This window comes from Bos indicus, chromosome 15 (assembly GCF_029378745.1).
Source record: "Bos indicus isolate NIAB-ARS_2022 breed Sahiwal x Tharparkar chromosome 15, NIAB-ARS_B.indTharparkar_mat_pri_1.0, whole genome shotgun sequence".
Taxonomy (NCBI): domain Eukaryota; kingdom Metazoa; phylum Chordata; class Mammalia; order Artiodactyla; family Bovidae; genus Bos; species Bos indicus.
Genome location: NC_091774.1, coordinates 19,702,369 through 19,718,187, shown reverse-complemented (window position 1 = coordinate 19,718,187; position 15,819 = coordinate 19,702,369). Strand labels below are relative to the sequence as shown.

General features: G+C 42.4%; 1 protein-coding gene across 2 annotated transcripts; it reads right to left on the bottom strand.

Moving 5' to 3' along the window:
• Positions 1-3,719: 3,719 nt before the first annotated feature.
• On the bottom strand, positions 3,720-11,209 carry C15H11orf87 (chromosome 15 C11orf87 homolog). Of its 2 annotated transcripts, none has more exons than XM_070803373.1 (2): positions 10,883-11,209; positions 3,720-9,448 (listed from the first exon to the last, which is right to left on the bottom strand). In XM_070803373.1, the coding sequence occupies exons 1-2, from the start codon at positions 11,191-11,193 to the stop codon at positions 8,593-8,595; spliced, it is 1,167 nt and encodes a 388-aa protein (XP_070659474.1). In that variant the 5' UTR covers positions 11,194-11,209; the 3' UTR covers positions 3,720-8,592. The 2 variants fall into 2 exon arrangements, with proteins under 2 accessions (XP_070659474.1, XP_070659475.1); XM_070803374.1 differs by lacking the exon at positions 10,883-11,209 and adding an exon at positions 10,546-10,725.
• Positions 11,210-15,819: the final 4,610 nt, after the last annotated feature.

Sequence of the window (15,819 nt, the reverse complement as noted above, 5' to 3'; positions counted from 1 at the left end):
CCTGGCATGTGGCACTCTATGCCGTTGCAAAGAGTCAGACAGAACTGAGTGACTGAATAACAACAACAACAAAACTAGGACCTTTGTTGAACTGGGTTTTACAAGTCCTTCTAACCAAACAATTTTTAATCAGTTAACTCATTCATATATTTGTGAAACTTCTTCAAGTCTTTGCTCAGATATTTTCTCAGTGAAACCTTCTCTGACCATCCTAATCCACTCTCTCCCAGAACACTCCATATCCCCCTTCCATAGTTTATTATCTCTATGGCACTTCTATCCCAATAGATACTTCATAATTTACTTATGACTTTTGTTTATTGTCTTCCTCCACTAGAATGAAATCTCTGTGAAGATGGGACATTTTGCCTATTTTGTTCACTGCTGTATTTCTGGCACCAAAAATGATGCCTGGCATGTAGTTTGTTCTCAGTGAATATCAGTTGATTGAATGAACTCCCAAATGCCAGAGGTGAAAGATTCAAAAGGATCATCTCATCAATAAGATTCAAAACACAAATTGTCAATGACCTAATCAGTGACCAAGCCACAGGATTGTGGGGACTGCAGGTAGATTGACAGCTGTCAGAAACAGGGAAGTAGAAGTGTAGCAAAGGAATGAAGCTACCCATGATTCTAAGAATAGGACTGCTAACCTGGGTGAATCCTGCAAATAAACCTGACATAGCATGGCCACGTTCTCATATGCAGGGCATAATTATGATCCTTTATGCATCTCCTCACTGTGACAGGTGAAGGGTGTCTACCCCACAAGGGCAAAGCTAGAGAAGTGTATCTTCCGGCTTTTCCTTCTTTGTTCTTCTCTGATGATATCTGCCCCTTTTGGAACTTAGGGACCTACACTTCTTCTTCTCCTTTCTTTTGCAGGATCTCTAGGAAAGGGTGATACATATTGAGGCACAAAATATGTGCCTGGTGGCACATATGATCTCTCTCAAGGGTGTTTTAAACCACTGGAACCAGCTGTTAACTTAGGGACTTCACACACTGGCAAGTAAAGGGGAGAGAGAATGTCTTTCTGGTATCCCTGAATTTTTGCTGTTCAACTAAAAATAGCCATGTCTGTATAAACAAGTGTAACTAATAAAGTATTTCTGAAGCAACTCCCAATGTAGGCCTGTTTACCAATAAACCAATCACTCTTCCACACTCTCTCTTCCATTTTAAGACTTACCTGTGAGGTTGGAGACATGGCATTTAGAAAGCAAAAAGCCCCAATCTACCCCTTTATGTTTGACTGTACCAGAGGAAGTCCTTAAGGAGGCTATATAGAAAAAGTCTATCCCTTTCAGTTAATTTGGAGGGAAGAAGGGAGTAAAATACTTATTGAGATGAGGTAGGTTCTGTTCTTGCTGCCTAAGCCCCTTAATTTAGGAACAGACAATAGAGAGGGGTCAAATGATGAGCATTCTAAAAGGATCAAAGAGTCTGAGGATTTTAAGACCAGAGAGTTTAGAGTATCTCCCTGGCTATACTAGGAGGAACCATTACTAGGGAAAGTGACTATTATTCTTTCTTCTATAGGAAGGCAGTGGCAGTGGGTCAATGGTGGTAACAATAGGCAATTAGAGATCTTCTTATTACCCATTGCCTGAATGGGATGTACTAAGGTACCCAGAGATTTTCATTTGTCCCAGTTGAGGAGATTTAGAGATGCTTATCACAAAGTAAAACAGCAAAATCTTGCATTTAGAATAAAAAAGCTTCTGTAGACTCAGATTTTGAGATATATAAAATGTCCAGGATCACAGGATACAGTGGTGGGTACTAGCTGGAACTTGCTTCCCAGAGGGTAGACTGAATGGACACTCTACAGCCCCAAATATATTTAACACTGCACAGTTCAGAGGCATCTTCATCATCTGTAACCATAAGATCATGTAATTCATTCCCAGACACTAACTTGGAAAGAAACAAGGCAGAAAGAAAAAATTTGAGAGTTTGAGAATTTTCTTAAAAGAGCTTAGTTCCTATGACATAGATTAGATTAATTATAGGAAAATAGAGTAGCCACATCTGTATGTGAAAAGTATTTTTTTTGTCATCTCCGTGTATTTGAGGGGTTTCCCCAAGATTTTTGAAAATCTGCAGAGCAAATTTTTGTATCATTCAGTGATATATAATCTTCCAGGCTAAAATTAAAAATCCTATTTTGGGGCCATGACCCAAGGAGAGAGGATTTGCAGATGCGGACAGAGGATGGTCAGTATAAGGTAGAAAAGAGGCATTAGTAAAAGTTCTGTAAAGTTTTGAAAAATAGAGTCAACTTTTCAGAAAGGGAAGCCCAGTGATATCAGCAAGACTGGGACATATTTGGAGAAGTACTTTTAGAAAAAGAGATTAGATTTCAATAACTAATCAGAGAAAGAATATCCAGCTACCATTTAATTAATTAAGTCCTCATAGGGATATCCAAGGAGTCAGCAAGTACATTCATTGTCAGTCTTCTGTTGTTGTGTAGTCGCTAAGTCATGTCTGACTCTTTGTGATACCATGGACTGAGTACACCAGGTTCTTCTGTCCTCCATTATCTTCCAGAGTTTGCTCAGATTCATATCCATTGACTCAGTGATGCTATCTAACCATCTCATCCTCTGTTGCCTCCTTCTCCTTTTGCCCTCAATCTTTCCCAGCATCAGAGTCTTTTCCAATGAATCAGTCCGTCACATCAAGTGATCAAAGTCTCATGAGGCCTAGCTAAATGAATACCTGTCCACCTTTTGAGTCAAACAGCTGAGGCTGAAGAATATTTACTTCCCAGGAGTAAAGAGGACCATGGTTGGAGACTAAGTCTTAGCACCCGTGCTCTTCAATAGAAGGTCCATGGCATGCAGGACACCCAGAAGTCCCTATATTTAAAAAAGGGGACAAACTGTAGAGCACTGCTGGACCTAGGGATGGCAGGGGACAGGATGTATAGATCCCTGCAGAGATGACTTTGAGCCTGGGGACAAAGGTCTGGGGTCTAAGACTACAGTGGTGAGTGTCAGCACAAAGGCTGGATAGGGAAATAGCACCTCAGACTAGAGAGCAGTTCCAATCAGCTGCTTTTCAGCAGGGTTCAAGTAGAATCCATAGAAATTTAAATGAATCTGAGGCTCCAGTTTCCCCTACTGCCACAAAATCATGTCAACTGTATCCTTTCCCCATACATCTGGTTACGTTAGAGAAATATAGGCTGGGAGAGAGGAAATCTGAGAGACTGAGCATGTGATCTAAAGAGACTGAGCATCTTCTTAAAACGATTGTGAATTATTGTACTGGACTCAGTTTGTTGGGTTATTCTAAATTGGACTTCCTAGGCAGTGCTAGTGGTAAAGAACCCACCTGCCATTGCAGGAGATGTTAAGAGACGCATGTTCTATTCTTGGGTCAGGAAGATCCTCTGGAGTAGGAAATGACAACCCACTCCAGTATTATTGCCTGGAGAATTCCATGGACAGAAGAACTGGGCAGGCTATAGTCTATGGGGTCACAAAGAATCGGACATGACTGAGTGACTAACACTTTCACTTTTCACTTTCAAAATGTATACACTTCCCACTTCTCACATGCAGTTGGTTTGTAAGGAAAATCAGATGGGTAATGGGATTTTAAAATTTTTTTCTTGGAGCATCTGGGGGTAATAGAATGAATAATTTTGTAATCCTGCTATTTCACAGATTAAGTTAATAAGGAAATAGTGTCCAAAAAGCCAATTAACAAGAAAACTCTTTTATTGATAGAAAAACAGAACAAAATTTCCATGAATTCTGGTATCTGTTTTATTCTGTCTGTTGGATATACTCAAGTTCCAAAATCAGTTTTTTTTTTTTTTTCTGTTGCTGGTCTTGTTGTCATCATTATTGTTGTTGTTAACCTCTCAATAGAAAAAAAAAAATCCAGTGAAATCACATGCCCCTCCCTCACACAGATAGGACCATCTTAATAAGACATGTCCCTAATTAAAGCTAATTAAATTCTATCCTAAGCTAAGCATTCCTACATGGCACCAGTTGTATTATTAGGTTGGTGACATTAATAAGTATTGATTTCAAGCCATTGAAACTGTTTCTCAAATGTTATCAAATAAATAAAAAACAAATCAGAATAAGATTTACGTTCAATTCAATGATTAAGTATCCTTCAGTAGATAGGTCAATTTATCCTAATGTAAACTAAAACATCTATGAGCCACAAACACTAGTTCCAAAAAAGAATAGCCCAGATGAGTGGCTTTTCAGATTTAGACTCAAAGTCCAGATTCACATGGGAATGGACCTGAGGAGCCTGACCAGATTAAGCTTCTGGTTCTAATTTAACCTACAACGTCCACATAATATCAGCTAGCAATTGCTCAACTGTCACCCACAGAAAAGCATTTAAAGCATGCCTGCACAATGGAAAATGGAATTTTAACCATTATCTAATTAATTAAATTGATATAGATAGAAACAGTGGAAAAAGTCAGATGCCAAAGTTTTTTAAAGCTACTTTATCCATATTTTCCAAATACTACTTATCAAACTAAACAGATAATGGTCATATTTTCACTTTACCTTTAGCTATGCAGATATAAATTGTATCTCCACACCACATATAGGCTGAAAATTAAAAATTGAGCCACAATCCAGGTTTGTGGTCTAGATGGCCCTAAATCTCTTCTAGGTATTTTTGTTTTCCATCTAGATATTCAGACCACATAGATATGGTCATAAATTCAGTATCATTGCTACATTTGAGTCACTAACAAGGAAAGGAAGCTTATCTAATTACCAATTCCCCCGAGTCAAACAGAACTCTCCCCTTTCATTAAATAAAGAGAAAGTCATTCAGATTTAACTCCAGAGAAATAAGTGCATGCATATACCCAACTTCTCAGTATCCTCTCTGGATAAGAGGATGGAACAACTATTTGGTTTCCATCTCATTCTTGTAATGACAGAAAAGAGAATACAAAAAGTCCATTGTAAATTTGTACAAAATGTATGCATATATAAATACATATCTATGGGTGTATATAAATTCTAAAGAAGATTATATCCATCTACATCTTTAAGATTCAGAGTCCTATACAGTTGACATAATGGTATTCTCTCTCCAATTTTCTTATCTTTAAAAACAATGAGAATCAAGCATGCCACCTTATGAATACTGAATAGCAAGTGCATAAGTTGAGCTGTAGCTATAGGGATTTGAAGCAATTAGTTTGACGGGACATCAGTGAATAAAGTAGAAAATTTGTCTATTTCCAGATTTCCTTTTGTTTCATATAAAATGAAATCCAAAATGCCCTGTTGGTAGCATCCCGAACTCCTGAGACTGTCAACTGAGCTCTATAAGAAGCAATGCTTTAAACAGGGTCTGTGCAAATTGCTTGGATATGTGCTTATTGCAATAATTTGGTGTGGGAACTGGCATTACTAAAATTTCATGTGATTCTCTATCTCAGAAAAAAACCTCAAGTGACACCACCAGAAGCTTATGGAGTTCTGAGAATATTAACTCTGCATGAAATTTGACTCACAAACCACATCCTCTTTACACAGAGCACTATTAAAAATATTAAACCATAGTCAATTAATGGAGAAAGGTGTACATATTAAAAGGTGCACAATTATAGCATATTATGGATGTGTGGCTATGTTTAGAGGTATCGAGATCTTTTTAAGACAATATACATAATGTTTTTATTTCTCCTGTTCCCTCTACTCCTTTGGGGAAATATTATACAAGACAATTTCATAATTACCCCCTAGAGTGTACAGGTTGCTTCTTGAAACCGGATTATTATTGCATGCCTTGAATGCACTATGATTCATAAGGCAAAAACGTATGAGTAGCTTCAGCACCAAGGAAATGGAATCATCATCCAGCACTGCTCACAACAGAACATCTTATTGCTTTAATAAAATGGGAAATTATTCGCTGTAAAAAGTGCACCAAATGAAGGGGAGAAAGTAATATCCATGCACTTAGTGGAGCTCACTGGAAATGAGGAAGCTCCCTTCTGAATCCCTAATTCTATTCAAATTTCAAGCCCCAAAGTCATTCTGTAATAGGGTATTAAATAGCTATAGCTAGATGAGGGTGACTACAAAAATTAATGGACTTTCTTCTTCACAGTGCCTTAGTCATTCTAATGTACAATGTAGAGCTCTGATATACTAAAGGATTCCCAAGTGGACTGAGGGAGTTAATGCTCTCTTTTATCTATTACTAGGAAGTGACTAAGGCACTGGAGAGAATCTGGTTCATTGTTTAATATATTGTATCCAAAGATTACACCTAGTCTTCCTAGTATTACAACACTACATGCTTAAATGATGATCCTCTGTGCTTCAGAAAAGGTCTTGAGTGGTATCTAATCGGTGATTAAAATTTAGCTTATTACATCAATTTAGAAAAGATGTAAATTGAGTTTGGGCAATTTAATAGATGGCCTAAAATCTCAGAGGTAATGTTTCCTCTAAGAGCACATACACCTGGAACCAAGACAGAGATTCTAGAACTACTTGTTACTTGGGAGAGGGATGCACTTAGGGGCACTGTTGCCTTACATCCTGCAGGTTAGTAAGGTCCCTTTTAGTTGAGCTTTTTGTAGAACATTCTCATTCATACATTTTCCAAATGTGTTCCCAAGAAAGGATGCCTCTGCATACAGTTAAGTTATAATATGCTTCTGGACCCTTCTATCATCAGCCCAAGGGAAACAAAGTGGTAAATAACCATAGGTGGATTCCATTTGTAACACAGATGGCCTTGCCTGGAATTAGGAGAGAGAACAAAAATATTTAATTTTGTCTCTCACTTTCCTTTTTCATAGTCTTTTTTCATACATCCAATGAAGTTAGGTAAGCCAGACTGAGAAAGAGAGACACTCTTTAACTGCACCCCAGATACAGGAACAGATTTCTAACTAACAAGTTGCAGAATTTTTATTCTACAAGCAGTTACTGGATTAACTTCTTTTAAAATTTGCATGTCCTGTCATCCAAATTGCCCAACATCCCCACCAGTCTCACCCCCAACACATACAGTACAAGCAAGCACACACACACACCACTGCCTCCAGGTGGTAACTGCATGCAGGGAGGACTACAGCCATTGTTTAAATATTAACCATGTTTTAATAGATGGCATTCCTGCACATCCATTATTTGTTTGTTTTCTGTTGTGGTTGTCTCTGTCATTTGCAAAAGAAATAAGAAAACATAAGTATCATCTTTTTATAACAGTCTACTACAGAGTAAGGTACAAAAGAACACTTCTGGAAACAGCAGAAGCCAGGCCTGACCACTGAAATCCTCATCCAGTGGTAACCATTATATCAACAGCTAAAGAAGAACACGAATATACAGTTTGGAGAACATAGTACAGAATTATAGTTTGCTTTTGTATTTGGTACCAATATAATAAATATATAACAAAGGCGCACGTGTTCTAAAAATTAAACAGAAACATTCTGATTGGTTAAACACTGCACTTTCAGTACTGCACATTGCCTAATTTATTTTTTACAAAAAAAAAAAAAAAGGTAATGTATGCAATGTTTAATAAGAAGAAAACCAATAGTACATATAAACCCGACTATAGAAAAAGAGGAAATAAACCAACAAAAAGCTAGCATATTCACTTCCCAAAATAGCCCCTTTTGCACCTGCACAACCAAAAATGTAACCAGTTCTGAGACAATTTCAGCACCAGATCTAGCTGGACAGCTCCCGGATCCTCCATGAATCCTGAAATGCCACAAGTCAAAGGTGTACAGGTGGGGGTGGGGCAAAGATAAAGGACTAGATTCTGTCATTTAAACTCATTTAAAAGATTTTCAATAAACTTATGCTCGACCAGCAAGGGGCATTTCTAAAAGTAAATTAAAATCCCTGGTCCTAGAAAAGAGAAACTGAAGGTAAGAAGAGGGCTGGCTGGAGAGTGGTACCTGTCATAAACGTTTTTCAGGACATGTCTCTGTGGCCTCTTGTAGTCCTGGTGCTTAAGTTTACGTTTTCTTTATAGTGTACTATTGCCTGAGCCCAGCTGAAGATAGGAATGGGGAAAGGAGGGAAGCTGAAGGAAAAGTGAAAAGCTTTGGGGGTTAAGGAGAAGAAAGGTAATGAACCTTAACTTGACAGCTATGTACAACACACCAGGCCCCTCCACTCCCTTTGCTCCAGGGGTCAATGCCTTTTACATATTTGGTAGCTTGTGCGGTTTCTCCTCCGTATTGTGGGGGGCGCAGGGTGCGAAGGGAAGACGCGTCTTTCATTGACAATGAGAAATTATGTGATTTGTCATGCGCTTGGATCGTGTAATTAATATTATAATAATTACTATAAATATTAATAATAAAGTATTATCAGCGTTATTTCTTCTTCCGAGACTTCCCTCGCCCAATATTTACAAATACCGCACAGTGCCTCGGCGGAGGAGAAACAGAGAGGAGAGGGAGGACAGATAAGGAAAAAGGGAAGAGGAAAGGGAGGCCACAGGAAAGTGGAAGAGAAAGACCGGAAAGGAGAAAAAAAAAAAAAAAGCAAGGACGGCAAAAATGCTGGAAAGGAGGAAGGGAAGAGGAGAGGGGCTAGACAATCAGGATAGTACCACCGCTTGCAAAAGGCCCTCGCCAACTGGGTCCAAACAGGAGGAGGCTGTGTGTGCTCCTTGCGGACTGGGGGCCGGCGGTGGAGGCGGAGCACAGGGAGCCTGGCATGGGAGGCCAGGAGGAGAAGACGAAGAAGAAGCGCTGGATGGGGCGCAGAAGGCAGAGTCCCGGGCCTGCCTCTCCAGCCGGGCTTCTTTTCCTTGGGTGGAAGCCTGGCCTCCCTCGGGTTGGGGCAGCCCCCTCCCGCCGCGGTTGCCGCCGCAGTGATCCCGCTCGTATTCCTCCTGAGCCCTCTGCATCTTCCTCTTCTTCATCCTACGCTTGTGGATATGGAAAGTGGAGAGGGACAGCACGATGAGGCAGAAGATGAGGGTGACCAGGACAATCAGCACCAGCGTGGAGGAGAAGGACTGGAAAAGCTGCTGTCCCACCTGCGTGATGCAGGTGCCACTGCTACCGCCTCCTGCGCCTTGGCCACGGGCGCTCGCGTTGCCGCTGCCGCTGGCGTTGGGGGAAGCGAAGGTCCGGTTGAGGAGACACGGCGGCAGCGCCAGCCTCAGCTCCTTGGGCGCCCTGGCACTCATCGGCGCTGGGCTGGGAGGGGCTGGGCCCTCAAGACTTCCTCTTTTGAGCACACGGTTCTCACCAGCCAAGAAAAGGACGGAGCCCGCAGCACCCAAAACTACTCCCTGGCGTGGGAGGGGATGCGCACGCGAGCGAAGGACTAAGGGAGCAACTGTGGGCAAGCAAACTGGCCAGGGAGCGAGCGGTGCCCAGGAGATCCTCTCCGGCCCCGCCTCGAACGCGTGTCCGCGCGCCCTTTTCCTTTGCCAAAGCACCAGGCTGCAAAGAGAACAGGCTTGGTTAGGATCCCGGCCGCTGCCCGGGGAGCAGAGAACCGGAATGATCAGCGCCACTGCAAAGCGGCCCTCTGAGCGCACTGCTTCAGCTGGGCGCTGCCAGTCTTCACAGCCCACAGACCCCAGTCCGCCCGCCCGCCCCTGGCCGCGCACCAAAGCCTTCAGTTCCGCTCTCTGGCCACTTTGCGGAGAAGAGGGTCTGCGCCGACACCGCGGAGATGCCGATTACTCAGCAGATAAAGCAGCCTCCCTGCGCCCTCCACAACTTTCTAATTGCAACAGACACGCAGCCACTTCGGAACGCGGTCCTCGCTTCTCAGAGCGCCGGTTCGCCTCTTTTCTGCGCCCTCTCAATGGATGTCTTCTCCTGAATCTTACCCTTCCCAGCACCCACCCTGGGCCGCCGAGCCGGCTCCGGGAACGCAATCCTCCCTTGGGTCCCCCGCCCTCCAGACCCTCCCTGAACGATGTCAGATCCCTTAGGTATCATTCCCATGGGGGTAACCCTGGAGCCACATCCCACTCCACCCCTGTCCGCGGCCACGGCTGACACGCAGGACTGCGCTCCACCCTTGCTCCAGCTTTCTTCCTTGGTACCTCCCCACCCCCCAATCAAAAAGAAAAAAAAAAAAAAAGCACAGGCTGAAGCACCTTTCTTAGCTAAAGCACATCCCTACAAACGCCCCCTTTTCCCCATCTCTCTGTGTCTCCACCCCCACTTGACAGTATCCTGCTTCTAATGGTGCTGGAAATGAAAGGGGGAGGGTTCCCGCCTGCAAAGTTTGGGGAACGGACCTTCTCTCGGGCCTTTCCAGACTCAGCCTGAGGGCCCTGAGGCTCTTCCCGGGGACCAGAGCCAGGAAGACCCTTAGCGCGCAGCAGAGCCCCCTTGCCGCTCTCGAGAGGCCGCTGCAAACTGTTGCACTGCGGAGCAGCGAGGCGGCGCGCAAGCCCGGGCCGGGGCAGGGGCGGGGGCCGAAGCCACGGCCAGAGGTGCCTGCGCAGGCCGCCAGGGCTGTCCTACCCGCTCGCGCCTGGCCACCCGGCCGCCCCGAGTTTCAGTCGCCCCGCGTCCCTTACCTGGGGCCGCCAGCTGGCTGCAAGGAGGGAGCCCCGCCGCGCGGCTGCAGTGTCGGCTGCAGAAGGCGCGGAGTGAAGGGGCCAGAAACCGAGCCGCGCTGCCGCCGCCGCTGCCGCTTTGGGGAGCTCAGCTCGCAGCCTATTGCCAGAGAGGCCGGTGACGTCAGGCAGCCACCGCCAGGGCTCCAAGCCACCCTTCAGGCCCCCACCCCACCCTCATACCCCAACACCTCGTCCTGGCAAAGCCAGGCTCTGCCACACAGGTTCTCAGTTCCCTGCTGTTTCCCTGCCCAGGCGCTGGGGAGTAATCCCCAGCTCCACCCTGTAAGCAACCCACCTTCCGCAGCGCTCTGCTTGGGAAGGGTTGAAGCTTCGTTCTCTGGCTGCCCGATTCTTCACCCTCACCTCTTGCCCACGTGGTCCCAAGCACACATTTTTACACTCTAGAGATCCCTCTCCCCTCAGGGCACACAATAGATTTCCTCTCTCTGCTGACGAGGATCGTCCCTTTCTCCAATCCTGTCTGTTCTGGCCTGGCTCTGAACAGAAACTGCGTCCGTGAGAGGCGCATTTCTGAACACAGATGTGGCAGAACCTGAAATACAAACGTGAACATTTATTTAATATCAAACAATGCAAATGAACCATTTTCCTCTCCTATAAGGTCAGAATCTCCCACTTATCTTTCCCTCTACCCAACTCAGGATCCTCCTCTCTTCCCTCACGCACTCAACTCCAGGCCCCAAATAACACTCAGTGTATTAAATACTCCTTGTATGCTGACAATCTAGACGCTCATGAGCACACACAGCACGCAAAAAGCTTATAAGGCAGAGAGATGAAAATCATTCAGAAAAGTGCAGAAATGAAACCCTATGAAAATTGCAAGCATTGTGCTTCTTACAGAGTACCCCATTTATTGGCCCTAACACTTGCAAAGGTGTCCCTTGCCTTTCGGTAGTATTAACAGTAGTCTTTCAGCACAATGGATAGGACTTCCTGAAAGATTCTGCCTAAATCTGGGCAAAGACTAATGAACTATTGGTTTGGAACCCTTGGGAAAATATGAATAGCACATTTGACTACAGTAGCCAACTTCAAAACAAAGTATTCTCATATTTTTACTATAGAAAACAGCAATTTCAAAGATAATGTATTGGTCTTTGAAGGCATTCAGGTGTCTTATTAAGTGTACATTTCCTTCTTCCCTTACAGTTTTGTTGCCTTCCCATCTTTGAGTCCAATACAGTGCCTGTACAATTCTCTGTTGCTAAATTGAGTGCTGCAGTATTCACTGCTGCTTTTTCCTGCTGTGCCTTAGAATTGAGGAAGAAAAGCAATAAATGGTAAGCACCTTGTATTTGCAAGCAGAAGGCTTTGTAAGAAAGATGGTTTCATGTTTGTGGTAAACAGTTGTCTGTAATCTGGGGGTCCCTTCTTCTGAACCTGTGTTCCTATCTAGTCCTACTCTAACTTTTCCTTTCTCTCTTCTTGCCCATGACACATATATGAGAAAAATACATATTTTCTCCCCTAGATTCTTTCATTCATTTGAATAAAAGTCATCAACATTTTTCCATAATAGTTTCCATTAGAAAAAAAAAACAAAACATATCTCTACTGAAGCTAATAGGGCAGTACATGTTGAATAATGCATGGTTTCTTGAGAGCATGGATTGATGCCTTTGGCCTCCAGAGTCACAGAGTTAATGATGGTCAATGACCCCAGTGCTGGTTTAGGTTTCTTTCCTGGAGTGGGGACACCTAATGCCTTGTAAAAGCCACCTGCCACATTTAGCTATGCTGACTTTGATGGGCTCAAGTTCTAGAAGGGTGGGCCTTGTTTTCACTATGATCCCTGAGACTTCACCATTAACTCTTAACATGCAATGCCCCATTTGGGTACACTTTTCTTGCTCCTGAAAAGTTGAATCTAATCAGCATTTTGTAAAGCAGATTCAATTTTAAATACTCCAAAAAGAGATCTGGCTATTTAAAGAGACTCTTTAGAAAAAGTGTCTTGTAAAGCAAAGAATTTTTACATAGTAAGAATTAACTCCCACTGGTCTGTTTTCTAAAATTGAAAAAAAAATAAGTTGCCAGATTTTCCTAGTGCAAAACGTGCATACTTTTTATAATACACAGTACTGGGATTGCAATATATATATAATGGGATTTCTTTTCCATACCAAGCTTCTAGGGCATGTGATTAGGCTGCCATTGTTCTTATTCTTTTGTTATAAATGATAACCATCTGTTATAACACAAGTGCTAAAAGTGTCTGCACCATTTTCCACAATCTATGAAAAGACAAGGTCTTGCCTTGGAGAATTTACAATCTGCAGCAGATGAATGTGATCCACAAGACAATGGTATTTAACTGGAAATGATTTAGGTAGATTAAAGACATCAATTTTCAGGTCACTTTTTTTCTCCTTCCTCTCTCAAGAAGAAGAGTCTGCAGGTTTATAATTTGTTCTAACCCAGAAAATGAAAGCGCTCAATAGATAGAAGTGGGTGTCACTGGGTAGTATGATTCAAGCCCCAAGAATACCAGTGACAGAAAACACGCATACCTCTTGGGCTGCAAGAACTGATCCCGTTGAGTCGCTGTATGATTTTGGCACACCTGGCACGATGGCAAGACTTCTTCCAGACAATATGTTGCCAGTGTTTTTACGACCAAACTTTTCAGGTAACACTTGCAAGAGTGGAAGACCAAGAAGCCTCGGAGACTCCCATGATCTCCTGTTAAGATGGGAAAGCCCCTTTGGACTCAGGTGCATTCCCAACATTCAGCAACATATGATATTTGTTCTCAAGTTTTAAGAGGAATCTCTAGCTTAGAGAACAGTGCTACATGAGCACCTGGCACATCAATCCCCCAAAAGCAATGAATCCATAATAATTACACTACCACCAACAATAATACGTGGCTATTATTATTATTTGCAAAATGCCTGCTATATACCAAGCATGCTAAAGACTCTATAATAAAGCCTCAACATAACCCTGCAAGTTTATTTTTGCCAAAATACAAATTTATTTATTTATTTATTCACTTATTTGCTCAATAAAGATCTTTGAGTACCTGCCATATGTCAGGTGAGGAAATAAAAGCTCAAAGTAGCTAAAAACCATGCCCAAGTTGCCTAATAGTATGTATAATACTAGGATCAAACCCAAACAAGCTGGCTGCAAAATTAGCATTCTTTTCATGACTAGTGGTTTCTCCCTCTTTCCCTCTTACACTCACATTGGCATACACATATATCTATTTTAACCCTATCACAATTTTATCTCTATCTACTTCTTATTGGAGGAGGGTAAGCAAATAAAACTGGAGAAGAGCAGAGCTGTTTTGTTGAAGCAGTGGAAGGGAGCTGGGAAGTCCCTTCACTGGGGCCTCCCCTTTTCCCCAGCACCAGTTCACAAGATGCTCCAAGCAATCCCTTGTACTGAGCAGAGTCGTTTGGAAACCCTAGTACTTCACTAGGTCACCTAAGCAGGTTATTCAAGACCACAGTACATTCCAGGTCATCTTAGATTTAGAAGGACTTTTTCAGAGTTTGTTTAGGTGATCCTAACATTTTGCTTAATCATGTATCTCAACTACTCGGGGTCCCTGCATATATACAAAAATATGTTCCACGTGTTGCCATATTGCTATTAAATCAACTACTGGCCCAGTAAGCAACTGATTAATAAACAAGGTTCTGAATGAACCTTTTGACTTTATTCAAATTATCTAGTTTTTTTTCCCCCTGATTCATTCTTCTCATGTGTAAAATGAGAATAGCATCTTCATTGCAGTGTTTCTTTTGAGCACTAAGCATATACTAAGCATTCAATAAATGGTAGCTCTTCACATTGTAAATTTATCACAAAGATTAATATTTTAACCCTTATAGTAGAAGCATTATACTGTTTTGGACATAAAAATTCAGGAAAATTTTTATAAGCTTGAGTATTTTTATGGGATGATAAATATAAGGGTGAAGGGAATGAAAGTAAGGATAGACAATGAGTAATGCAAGAAACTGGGGCTATGAATCCTAGAGATGGTGAGACATCAAGAATACATCATAGAATCTTCAAATGTTTAGAGCTTCATCAATGGAAGATGAATTTGTCCTGCTCTAGGTACTCAAAGAGAACTGAAACATAGAATAGATAAACGGTGAAAGTGAAGTTGCTCAGTTGTGTCCGACTCTTTGCGACATCATGGACTGTAGCCTACCAGGTTCCTCCATCCATGAAATTTTCCAGGCGAGAATACTGGAGTGGGTTGCCATTTCCTTCTCCAGGAGATCTTCCCGACCCAGGAATCGAACCTGGGTCTCCCTCATTGTAAGCAGACGCTTTAACCATCTGAGCCACCAGGGAAGTCCAAGATATATGGTAGGAAGTATATTTCAGTTCACTATTTCATAATTTAAAAGAGTTTTTTCTAACTATGTAACAGATTATCATGTAAACCAGTCTTCAAACTGAGGGGCTTATGTCCCTGGAAGTACATTGAGATTTTTCTAGGGGTCTATGGGGATGTAGACCTAATTAACACCTAGAAAAGTTTTAGTTTTAGTTTTGGAACTAACACCCAAAAAAGATGTCCTTTTCATTATAGGGGACTGGAATGCAAAAGTAGGAAGTCAAGAAACACCTGGAGTAACAGGCAAATTTGGCCTTGGAATATGGAATGAAGCAGGGCAAAGACAGAGTTTTGCCAAGAAAATGCACTGGTCATAAAAAACACCCTCTTCCAACAACGTAAGAGAAGACTCTATACATGGACATCACCAGATGGTCAACACTGAAATCAGGTTGATTATATTCTTTGCAGCCAAAGATGGAGAAGCTCTATACAGACAGCAAAAACAAGACCAGGAGCTGACTATGGCTCAGACCAAAACTCCTTATTGCCAAATTCAGACTTAAATTGAAGAAAGTAGGGAAGACCACTAGACCATTCAGGTATGACCTAAATCAAATCCCTTATGATTATACAGTGGAAATCAGAAATAGATTTAAGGGCCTAGATCTGATAGATAGAGTGCCTGATGAACTATGGAATAAGGTTCATGACATTGTACAGGAGACAGGGATCAAGACCATTCCCATAGAAAAGAAAAGCAAAATGGCTGTCTGGGGAGGCCTTACAAACAGCTGGGAAAAGAAGAGAAGCAAAAAGCAAAGGAGAAAAGGAAAGACAGAAACATCTGAATGCAGAGTTCCAAAGAATAGCAAGAAGAGATAGACTTCTTCAGCGATCAA